Source organism: Staurois parvus, unplaced genomic scaffold (genome assembly GCF_062004578.1).
Source record: "Staurois parvus isolate SC_StPar_1 unplaced genomic scaffold, SC_StPar_1.0 ptg000362l, whole genome shotgun sequence".
Lineage (NCBI taxonomy): Eukaryota > Metazoa > Chordata > Amphibia > Anura > Ranidae > Staurois > Staurois parvus.
Genome location: NW_028318158.1, coordinates 9,061,235 through 9,072,886, shown reverse-complemented (window position 1 = coordinate 9,072,886; position 11,652 = coordinate 9,061,235). Strand labels below are relative to the sequence as shown.

Below are 11,652 nucleotides of genomic sequence, written 5' to 3'. Positions count from 1 at the left end.
AAACTCTGAAGGAGTATCCCAGGGATCAACTACTAGAATGTATACGGCTCGCTCATGTTCTAGTAGATGAGGGCACAGAGTTCTCTGAGGTGCAGCCATTGATTGAGGTTTGTGCTGAGTTGGTTTCATCTGGTTCCCCCGAATGCAGGGATGAATTTTTGCCACCATTTAGTGCAGACCAGGTAGAGTCCCTGGTGTGGTTATTAGAGGATGATGTGGGTTACTTTCTGGAGCGTTATTCCACATGTTCACCACAGATACTAAGAGATTGTATAAACGCAGTGCAGTCTTTGGTCAGACAGGCTTTGTGTAAGCTCAGCTTTGTTCAACCCATACTGCAGACATGGACAGACTTGTTGCACCCAGCCTCAGTCAGCTTACAAAAACCCAGTCCTGCTTCTAACTCTACTCCTGTATTCCCACCAGCTCCTCCAGTTACAGCCCAGTATACTTGGCTATCTACCGCATGTCAGTACCCTGTTCCCACTCGCTGCACCTATCCTGCCTTTAACCCTGTAAAAAAGCCCTCTGTAGCAACTGCTCCCTCTCCTGTTCCATCCTCCAGTTTTTCTCTGTCTCCAGCTGCTCCATTCGTTTGCAGACCTGCGTTTACTTGCAGTGCTCCAGTAGTTAAAACCAGAAAAAAGCAAAAATTCTTTCCAACCAATACCATCCTGCCAGTATCCAAACCGGTGAACCTGCCTTCCGTGACTCAGCCTGAAGCCTCTACTCAGCCTGAAGCCTCTACTCAGCCGGATGCCTCTCTTCAGCCTGATGCCTCTCTTCAGCCGGATGCCTCTCTTCAGCCGGATGCCTCTCTTCAGCCGGATGCCTCTTTTCAGCCGGATGCCTCTCTTCAGCCTGATGCCTCTCTTCAGCCTGAAGCCTCTACTCGGCCTGAAGCCTCTACTCGGCCTGATGCCTCTACTCGGCCTGATGCCTGCATTCAGCCTGATGCCGCTACTCAGCATGATGAACTGATCCAGCCCGACGATCCTATTAGGCCAGTTGACTCGATGCCCGCTGTTGATCCAGATGATCCGGTACCTGATCCAGTGCTCGCTGTCGTGCCAATTGACTCAGAGCCCGCTGTCATACCTGGTGACCCGGTGCCCACTGCCTTGCCAGATGACGCGGTGCCCGCTGGCAAGCCAAATGACCTGATGCCTGGTGACCCAGTGCCCGCTGTCATACCTGGTGACCCGATGCCCGCTGTCGAGCCAGACAATCCGATACCTGATGACCCGGTGCCCGCAGTCTTGCCAGACGACTCGGTGCCCGCAGTCTTGCCAGACGACTCGGTGCCCGCAGTCTTGCCAGAAGACTCGGTGCCCGCTGTTCCGCCAGTTGACTCGGTGCCCGCAGTCTTGCCAGACGACTCGGTGCCCGCAGTCTTGCCAGACGACTCGGTGCCCGCAGTCTTGCCAGTTGACTCGATGCCCGCTGTTCCGCCAGTTGACTCGATGCCCGCTGTTCCGCCAGTTGACTCGGTGCCCGCAGTCTTGCCAGACGACTCGGTGCCCGCAGTCTTGCCAGACGACTCGGTGCCCGCAGTCTTGCCAGACGACTCGGTGCCCGCTGTTCCGCCAGTTGACTCGATGCCCGCAGTCTTGCCAGACGACTCGGTGCCCGCAGTCTTGCCAGACGACTCGGTGCCCGCAGTCTTGCCAGACGACTCGGTGCCCGCAGTCTTGCCAGACGACTCGGTGCCCGCTGTTCCGCCAGTTGACTCGATGCCCGCAGTCTTGCCAGACGACTCGGTGCCCGCAGTCTTGCCAGACGACTCGGTGCCCGCAGTCTTGCCAGACGACTCGGTGCCCGCAGTCTTGCCAGACGACTCGGTGCCCGCAGTCCCGCCAGTTGACTCGATGCCCGCAGTCCCGTCAGTTGACTCGATGCCCGCTGTTCCGCCAGTTGACTCGATGCCCGCTGTTCCGCCAGTTGACTCGGTGCCCGCAGTCTTGCCAGACGACTCGGTGCCCGCAGTCTTGCCAGATGACTCGGTGCCCGCAGTCTTGCCAGACGACTCGGTGCCCGCTGTTCCGCCAGTTGACTCGATGCCCGCAGTCTTGCCAGACGACTCGGTGCCCGCAGTCTTGCCAGACGACTCGGTGCCCACTGTCGTGCCTGGTGACTCGGTGCCCGCCGCTTCGTCTGGGGGCCCGAGACCTGTCGCTCCACCTGGGGGTCCGGCGCCCGCCGCTCCGCCTGAGGGCCCGAGACCTGTCGCTCCGCCTGGGGGCCCGAGACCTGTCGCTCCACCTGGGGGTCCGGCGCCCGCCGCTCCGCCTGAGGGCCCGAGACCTGTCGCTCCACTTGGGGGTCCGGCGCCCGCCGCTCCGCCTGGGGGCCCGAGACCTGTCGCTCCATCTGGGGGTCCGGCGCCCGCCGCTCCGCCTGAGGGCCCGAGACCTGTCGCTCCGCCTGGGGGCCCGAGACCTGTCACTCCATCTGGGGGTCCGGCGCCCGCCGCTCCGCCTGAGGGCCCGAGACCTGTCGCTCCATCTGGGGGTCCGGCGCCCGCCGCTCCGCCTGGGGGCCCGAGACCTGTCGCTCCATCTGGGGGTCCGGCGCCTGCCGCTCCGCCTGAGGGCCCGAGACCTGTCGCTCCGCCTGGGGGCCCGAGACCTGTCACTCCATCTGGGGGTCCGACGCCCGCCACTCCGCCTGAGGGCCCGAGACCTGTCGCTCCGCCCGGGGGCCCGACGCCTGCCGCTCCGCCCGGGGGCCCGGCGCCTGCCGCCCCGCACGGGGGCCCGGCGCCTGCCGCCCCGCCCGGGGGCCCGGTGCCTGCTGCTCCGCCTGGTGGCCCGCTGCCTGCTGCTTCGCCTGGTAATCCGATGTGCCTCTGCCCGGAGTCCAGCCCGATGTGTCTCTGCCCGGAGTCCAGCCCGATGTGCCTCTGCCCGGAGTCCAGCCCGATGTGCCTCTGCCCGGAGTCCAGCCCGATGTGCCTCTGCCCGGAGTCCTGCCCGATGTGCCTCTGCCCGGAGTCCAGCCCGATGTGCCTCTGCCCGGAGTCCAGCCCGATGTGCCTCTGCCCGGAGTCCAGCCCGATGTGCCTCTGCCCGGAGTCCAGCCCGATGTGCCTCTGCCCGGAGTCCAGCCCGATGTGCCTCTGCCCGGAGTCCAGCCCGATGTGCCTCTGCCCGGAGTCCAGCCCGATGTGCCTCTGCCCGGAGTCCAGCCCGGTGTGCCTCTGCCCGGAGTCCAGCCCGGTGTGCCTCTGCCCGGAGTCCAGCCCGGTGTGCCTCTGCCCGGAGTGCCTCTGCCCGGAGTCCTGCCCGGTGTGCCTCTGCCCGGAGTCCTGCCTGTTGTGCCTTTGCCCAATGTGCCTCTGCCCGGTGTGCCCCTGCCCGGTGTGCCGCTGCCCGGAGTCCTGCCTGGTGTGCCGCTGCCCGGAGTCCTGCCTGGTGTGCCGCTGCCCGGAGTCCTGCCCGGTGTGCCAGTCTTTGATATCCCGCCAGTTACCAGACCCGGGCGGTGGAACATTTTGCCCAGCTAGGACTGTTTGGAGCGTCCTGAGGCCGCTCCTTGAGGGGGGGGTACTGTCAGGAATGGACTAGCCAGCAATGGTGGGACTCACCTGCCTTTTGATCTGCAGTACCAGGGCTGGCCAGCGGATGCTCCCAGCAATCAGAGACTCAACTTTGCAGCCAGCTAACACCTGGAACTGATTATGCTGGGGTATTTAAGGGATGGACAGACTTGCAGACTCTGCCTTGGTGTTGTGTTTCTCTTGGGCCCTGTATCCTGTTCCTGCTCTCTGTTCCTGTCTGATTCTCTGCTACCTGTTCTGATCCCTGGCTTGTCTGACCATCCCTCTGCCTGACCCTCTGTACTACGCTGCCTGCTACCTGTTCTGATCCCTGGCTTGTGACCCTGACCATCCCTCTGCCTGACCCTCTGTACTACGCTGCTAGCTACCTGCTGAACCTGGCCTGTGACCCCGACCAATCTCCGCTTGCTCCCCCTGTACCTACCTGCCCAATTGATATTGACCCGGCCTGCCTGACGACGCTTGCTTGTATGTACTGTTATCTGTGGGTGGTTGGTTTGGTTTGTTTGCACTGTATTATGTTTAGTATTGCACTGCGTTTATGTTTGTATTGTTAGTGTTAATAAATTATATTGTTTATCACATATCTGAAGTCTGCGTTTCCCTGCGTCAGTCACACACCTCTGGTCACACCTGGGAGCCCTGACAGCGCCTTTTTTCAAAGCACTCCCGGAGGAGTGCACACACCTAACCCATCTGTAGAGTCTAGCTGCAGAATGGAGCTCCATTTTCGATAGGTAACATGTAACCTCCATTCCCCATTTTTTTTTTCAGTGAACTATATTGTAACAAACAAGCAGAGTCTGCAGAGTGGAGCTCCACTCGAATGGAAACATGTTACATTCACCTCTTTTTTTTTTTAAATTTAATTAACTTAAATGTAACAAAGTTCCAATGGACACAAGTCATGGTAGTGGAGGTCACATGTTTCTTGTCACATATTTCCTGTGTATATTTTTCAAGGGTGTCTGGTTGCAGACTGGAGCTCCACTCCAGACAGGAAACATGTGATCTCCATGTAGCAATCATGCACACAGAGATGGACGTGGTTTAACCATTTTGGCTCCAACCTCCATCTTGGCAAAGGATCATCCATCTTGTACAAACTTATCTCCCCTCATTCTCCCCCTCCTTCTCTGAGAGTCACAGTGACATTTGGTTGGTGTGTTTTGGAAGTGTCACAGGCAGTCCAGTGCTCCGAGCTATAAACCATCTTTGAGCTGGGTGCCAGGCTGGCTGGGAAGCTGAGCAATCTGGTACCTCGTAAAAAGATAACCCAAGCCTTCCCCTGAGTTCAAAGACATTCCAGAGGAGTAAGAAACTAGATAACACTTTTAAAATCCATTTTTCCCTTATGTCTCATATCTTGGAATATGAGAGACTTACACAAAAACCAGGCATATCTTCAGATTGCTCACAATCAGACAAATCGTTTGATAGGACACACTCCCTGACTGGAATACCTAGGAAAGCAGAAAATTACATCTCTTGAACCATTCAAGTCTGTAATATATATTTCATATCTAACCGTTCCTCAGATGCGTCTGCATATTAATCTACCCACGGGTGGAATGGCACTTGTGCCTAGGAAAAGTTATCAGCCAAAATATGAGCTACGAGAGATTTTGGTTCTAGTTTGGGTCTCCGCCCAGACATTCCCTCCCCAAATGAGGCTGTCAGGAATGGACTCGCCAATGGTGGTGGGACTCACCTGCCTTGTGGGCTGCAGTACCAGGGCTAGCCAGCGGGTGCTCTCAGCAACCAGAAGCTCACTCCTGCAGTCAGCCATCACCTGAGGCTGATTGCAGGAGGTGTATTTAAGGAATGGCCAGACCTGCAGTCAGTGCCTTGTTGTACTGTTTCGCTTGGCCCCGGTATCCTGATCCTGCTTGCTTCTACCCTGATTCTGCACAAACTCTGCCTGTACTGACCTTGGCTAGTCCTGACCACTCTCCCACCTGCTCCTGGTACCTTGTTTGCCCGTTTGCTACCGACCTGGCCTGCCTGACTACATTTAGTGTTGTATGTATGGTTGTTTGTTGGAGGTTTGGTTTGTTGCACTGTGTTATGTTTTGCACTGCGTTTATGTATTGTTATACTATACCTGAAGCCTGCGTTTCCCTGTGTCAGTCCACACACTTCTGGTCATACCCGGATCCCTGACAGAGGCATTGGTCCTTGGCTTCAGAGACACCCCCTGCTGGGGGACTACAAAATAGGCTGTCAGGCCTAAGAGTGGAAGTTGAAGAATTCTCCCGTTTAATCAGAACCAACTTGGGAGACGTGCCCTTTTGCTCTGAAACTTGATCTGCTTAACCCAAGGCTGATTGGCAAGTACTTTAACCCTTTACCCTCCTTTCTGTTACCTCTTTGCTGTGCTATTGTTCTCTGTATAGTTATATACATATATTGGTTACATCTTTTCTCTGTATATTTATATATATATTGGTTACATCTTTTTTCTGTAAATATTTTTATTGCACCCTTTTGACCTTTTAGTAATAAATCTTTCTTTCTGAAAGTGTTGAACTGTTTCTACAGCTCTTTATTGCAACTTATGAATTCCTGCCTCTAAAAGAGCGCTACTGTGTTTGTTTAACCCTCTGTATAACCTGTCTGCAGTGATAGTGCTATACAGACGATTATCTCAACCATCATAGTGTTATTGCTGATATTGCCGAGTTTCCTCTTTCTCTGTACAAAAAGGAGGTGGTGGCAGTGTGAAGGGTTAATTAACCTGACTCAGTAACAATCGCATTCAGGCTGCCGGTACATCGATTTGTGGTCCACTAGCTGGAAAATCGTTGTGCAGGGTGCAGCTGGGCGTGGCATTGTTACGCACGTGACATCGCGGTTTCAGATGGCTAGTCCTTCGGTCACGAATTTGGTGAGAAGGTCAGGGGTCTGACGCCGCGATCATCACACTCCAGTCCAACTTTTTTTTTTTTTCATTTTTGTGAATTTTAAAGCGGAGCTCCACCCAAAAGGGGAAGTTCCACTTTAATGCTTTGTGCTCCACTCCCCATTAAGGATTGGCACCTTTGGGGAGCGGGTACCCGAATTTGACAGGTACCCGCTCCCACTCACGTAAGGCGATCAGAGGTGGAAGTTGTCCTCCCTTCCCGTAGTCTTCTGGAACACATGACAGTTCCCAGAAGACTTCAGGACCATTCACAAAACACAGTGCATATGCAGTGGGCACCCACTTGTGAAGCCGCAAGCTGTCACAGCCTGGTGCCCACACTGAAGATAGTGAACCAAATGCAATGTCTCCTGCGCTCCGGGACCCAGGCCGGTGGTGAGTAGATGGAATCAAACTCCAAAAAGGAAGGGACCACCGGAATAGACAAGGTCGTGCAGCTCCACACCAAGGCTGGGGAAGCCCAAACAAAACTGTGAAGAAGAACAACAAAAGAAAAGCGCACCAACCTTGCGCATTACCTCAGTAACCAAAATTTATTAAATAAAAGAATGGTACTCACAAACAGCGAATAAAAACAAGCATGTAAGTCCTCAAAGGGACTTTAGAGGCAAGATGCCAATGCGAATCCCATTATGGAGGAAGCCACTCAGTACAGCTGACGCGTTTCGAAGGACATGCCTTCTTCCTCAGAGCTCACACTGAAGATGTCAGCGCCGGGGAGAGAAGACAGACAGTTATACCAGCCATGGTGAGGCCACCGCGGGACCGAGGGACAGGTAAGTGGCTGTATTTTAAAAGTCAGCAGCTACAGTTTTTGTAGCTGTTGACTGTTATATATTTTTTTTAATTCAACTGGAACTCCGCTTTAAGGTAGAAAACAATCAATGGCTGCAGAGTGGAGCTCCACTGGACAGGAAATATGTGATCTCCGTCCAACTTTTTTTTAACAAACCTGAAAACCACTTGAAGAACGTAATACGTATATAACTGTTGCGGTTTTCAAGTGGTTGACCCGGGTTATGGCTGAGGATATCAGCCATAACCACGATATCTTTTTTATCAGTCAACTGCCAGCTTTCTGATGAAAGCAGTCTGAGTGGCTTATTAGGCCACTGGAACTCTTTCCATAGTGGTGGGAGGGGACTTCCCTCCCTCCCACCTGCTGCTTGCCGACATTTCTCGTGCTTACTATTAAACGAGGTGCGCACAAGAAATGATCCGACAGCGTAGCCAGCTGCAGATAGAGGCTATGAGAGACTATTGTCAAAAATGTTTTTTTCGGTCTTTTGCTCTTAAAGGTAAAAGGCAGATTTGGGGTATTTTTGACCCCAGATCTCTCCTTTAAGAGAACCTGCCATGCTTTTTGCTATTAAAATGGATATTTACATTCCATGTAATAGGAATAAAAGTAAAATAATTAAGAAATGTTTTTTAAAGCACCCCATCCCTCCATGCTCATGCGCAGAAGTGAACTCGTACGTAAATAAAAAAAAAGTTGGGGTGGAGGTCACGTTTCCTGTCCAGAGTGGAGCTCCAGTCTGCAGCCAGTCTGCAAACAGACATCCTTGAAACGTACACATAGGAAATATGTGACAAGAAGCAAGTGACCTCCACTTCCTTGACTTGTGTCCATTGGTTCTTTGTTACATTAAAGTTCATTAAATTAAAAAAAAAAGTAGAGTGGCGGTCACATGTTTCCTGTCGAGTAGAGCTCCACTCTGCAGACTCTGCTTGTATGTTACATTAAAGATCACCAAAAAGAAAAAAAAAGGGGGAGTGGAGGTCACATGTTTCCTATCGGAAATGGAGCTCCATTCTGCAGCCAAATCCCTCTCGTCAGGCTAGAGCTCTCGGGCCGCACTTCCGTCTGTGCCGGAAGTGACGTACCTGTAAACATTCCGCTGTCATGAGGAAGGTTTCGTGTGAGTTCTGCGGGGTGTCCTGCACCTCACCTAGGTCATTGTGCCAACACGTAGTCGGACAGAAGCATAGGGCGGTCATGGCGCAGGTGTTTCCAGAAAAGCAGGAGAGAGTTGACCGAATGCAGTACTTTGTGGACACCTATTTAAAGGATATTCCCGTCTTGGGCCTGGAGTACGTGGTGGAGGAGCAGGTGGGATCCTCCTACGTCTACACCTGCATGTTGTGTAACAAAGAGGATGAGTGGCAGGAAATGGTTTCTCATATCACAGACCTGGAACACGTGGAGTGCTATGTCAGTAGGCATCACAGTGACATGAACACCTCAACCACTGTCCTCACGAAGGAGGAGCGGATCATTTTGTTGATGAACGCAGCCAAATCCATCCATGCCATGCTGGGTCGCAGTGAAATCCGCATGAAGAAATCCAATGCCGGTAACCCAGGCCTGGATGTGGTAGCTGGCCCATCCCCCGAGGAAGGTAGTAAGAAAAATGGCGCCCTGCCAACCACAAGTAATGATTTGCAGATGGAGGATGTGAAGGAGAGACTGCCATGGGATCCTGTACCTCAGGACAAGGGGTTAGATCTGATGTTTGCTCAGGGAGTAGAAAGCAGACAGGAATTTCAAAAGTATACTTGTACCCCCTGCAGTGTAAACTGCTCCTCAGCTGTGGCCCTGTGTCAACATGTCATCGGCAACAAGCATAAAAGAAAATTGCACATACCCCAGAAACAAAACAATGTAAACCGCCTGAGCTACTTCCTGAACACCTATGTGAAGGAAGACCCCATTGTGGGCCTGGAATATGTCATGGAGTTGGAGGGCTCATCATACAAATACTCCTGCCAGCTGTGCAGTGTGGTGAATGTCAACTTGATGAAAATAGTCGGTCATATCACGGGTCCAGATCACACTGAACTTTATATTTTGAATCATTGTCCTGACTTGATGCCCCTTAAACATGACCTCCAAAAACCTAGCTTCACAAAAGCCCTCAGAGATGCTTGTGCAAGAATCATAAAATTGCAGGGACGCAAAGAAATCCAAGTAAACTTTACCACTGTCAGCTTAACTCAGTCTGAGTTGTTCCCACAGGTTGACGGTGAAACAAGGAAAGCATTTGAGGACACACTACCATCCAAACCAGAGGGTGACAGTAAAACAAGGAAAGCATTCAAGGACACGCTACCATCCAAACTAAAGGGTGACAGCAAAAGAAGGAAAGCCTTCAAGGACACACTACCATCCAAATACGAAAGTAGAAGTTCTCACTCAAAAAGGAGACCATTACCATATCGGGAGACAGGTTTGGATGAGAGCCGTGAAAGTTACCGCTACAATCAGAGGTCCAAAGAATATAAAAGCAATGACCCACCTTTGGCCAAGAGGAGCAGGCGTTCCCCTGAGTGTGACTGGGATGCCTTGACTTCAAGACCACGCATTTCAAAGCATAAGAGCTCACACTATAATGAGAGCCATGCCTTTCGACTGAATTGTCCAACAGCCACACAGGCATTAGAGTTCCGAACAAATGGTGAATTTTTGGAGTATTTAGCTAATTTTGTGATCTCTGATGATGAAGATGCCGTCTTTATCCAGAAGATTACCCAAAACTGCATTACGGCTTTGACAAACTTTAAGGTAGAAGAGGCAGAAAGGCAGGAGTCCAGTCATTGGTCAGAGACTTTATTGGCACACACAAGCAGAGATGCCCAAGAGATCCCAGGTATTTTAAATTATAAAACAGAGTCACATTCTTTGAGTTCTGAAACTATTTTGCTAAAAGATACCCCAAATGCCACCTCAGACTCTATCCCTAAAAACGAGGTAACTGACTTCTTTTTCAACAGCATTAAAAACATGGATGAATCCGAGGTGGTCGGTGTTTTCCAGAAAATTGCTACCACTAATCCTGAATTTCAAGGAATGGACATACCTGCTGTTATCAGATACTTGAAGGATTCTGGCAGATTAAAGAAGCCTTGATGCTGTGAAAATCTTGAATGTGTTCTCAATTACTACTGTTTTGTTTTGTTTGTTTGCTTGCTTGTTCCCTGAAGAGGTTCTAGATAGAATAACTTGGATACAATATTGTTCAGCAGGTTCTTTCCAATTTCTGTTCTCTTTCCCTATGTCAGCTGTTTTTCATACTGTTTCCGGTAAAGAGTCATAAACTGGAGATCATATTTTATAAACAATGTTGTTAAAAGTGTCTAGCCACAACATCTTGAAACTTGAAAGCACCACAACACATTCTGTAGAAAGGTACAGGGATTAATGGGGTGGCACCTTTTGGAGACTTTTAGTATGTTGGGTTTTTCGGTGTTAGGCACTAATAGGTTTGCTTTAAATTGTTCATTTAATAAAGAAAACTTCTAAAATTGCTAGTTGCTTGGCTATCACTCTGATAGTTTTGCTTCAATGCTTGCAGATGCTCTGAGCTCCATACAATACTTATTTGCAAATTGGCTTGTTTTTCATCGTAAGTGGCTCACAGTACTGAAGCTAGAGAAAGCCAAGCAATTAGTATCTTCAGATGGAGTTCCAAAGTGGCAGCTTCCATACTTTCCTGGGGACCGGTTCACACAAATAATCGCACAGGAATGCGCTGTGCGTTCCCGTATGATTCATATGTGATCCCGGTGTAGTACGTTGAATGGGCTGAAATCGCGCTGGACCACACCAAAAGTAATGCATGCACTACCTTTCTAAAATACTCAGGAACCGGATTGTGTGGTACTACTGTACCATGCGATCTGGTGCAGGAAAACGCACTGTGTTTGCAATCTGCATTTGGGGTGTCAATAAGAGGAGCTCCAGTCATATTTGTGTTTATTAAAAGCAGCTGTAAAAATTGTAGTTGCTGACTTTTAATAAACAGACATTCACCTGTCCCAGGATCCAGCACTGTGTTCACCCGAGCTGTTTTCTCCACCCGGCTTCAGTCCCCGGTGCCAGCATCTTAATTGTGGGCACCCCGCTGTGACAGCTTTAGGCATCACAGCCAGGTGCCCACTGCGCTTGTGCAAGCTGCGTTGTGCATTGTGAATGGTCTAGCAGTTTTCTGGGACCTGTGACATGACCCAAAAGACTGTGGGGAGGGAGAACTTCCCCTTGGATCACTGAGTGGAAGTATCAGCATGTACCTGTGAAAAACAGGCACCGCCCACCCCCAAAAAAGTGCCATTTTCTAAAGAGGAGCAGGGGAGGAGGCCTTAAAGTGGAATTCTCCTTTTGGGTGAAGCA

At 51.2% G+C, this 11,652-nt stretch overlaps 1 protein-coding gene across 2 annotated transcripts; it reads left to right on the top strand.

Annotated features, from left to right (window-relative positions):
- Positions 1-8,360: 8,360 nt before the first annotated feature.
- Positions 8,361-10,403, top strand: LOC149456415 (uncharacterized). 2 transcript variants are annotated; one of them, XM_089685089.1, is made up of 2 exons: positions 8,361-10,132; positions 10,257-10,403. In XM_089685089.1, the coding sequence occupies exons 1-2, from the start codon at positions 8,389-8,391 to the stop codon at positions 10,361-10,363; spliced, it is 1,851 nt and encodes a 616-aa protein (XP_089541215.1). In that variant the 5' UTR covers positions 8,361-8,388; the 3' UTR covers positions 10,364-10,403. The 2 variants fall into 2 exon arrangements, with proteins under 2 accessions (XP_089541215.1, XP_089541214.1); XM_089685088.1 differs by having other exon boundaries at positions 8,361-10,403.
- Positions 10,404-11,652: the final 1,249 nt, after the last annotated feature.

Excerpts from the sequence above, each read along its gene's own strand:
- LOC149456415 (XM_089685088.1), top strand. The coding sequence starts at position 8,389 with ATGAGGAAGGTTTCGTGTGAGTTCTGCGGGGTGTCCTGCACCTCACCT.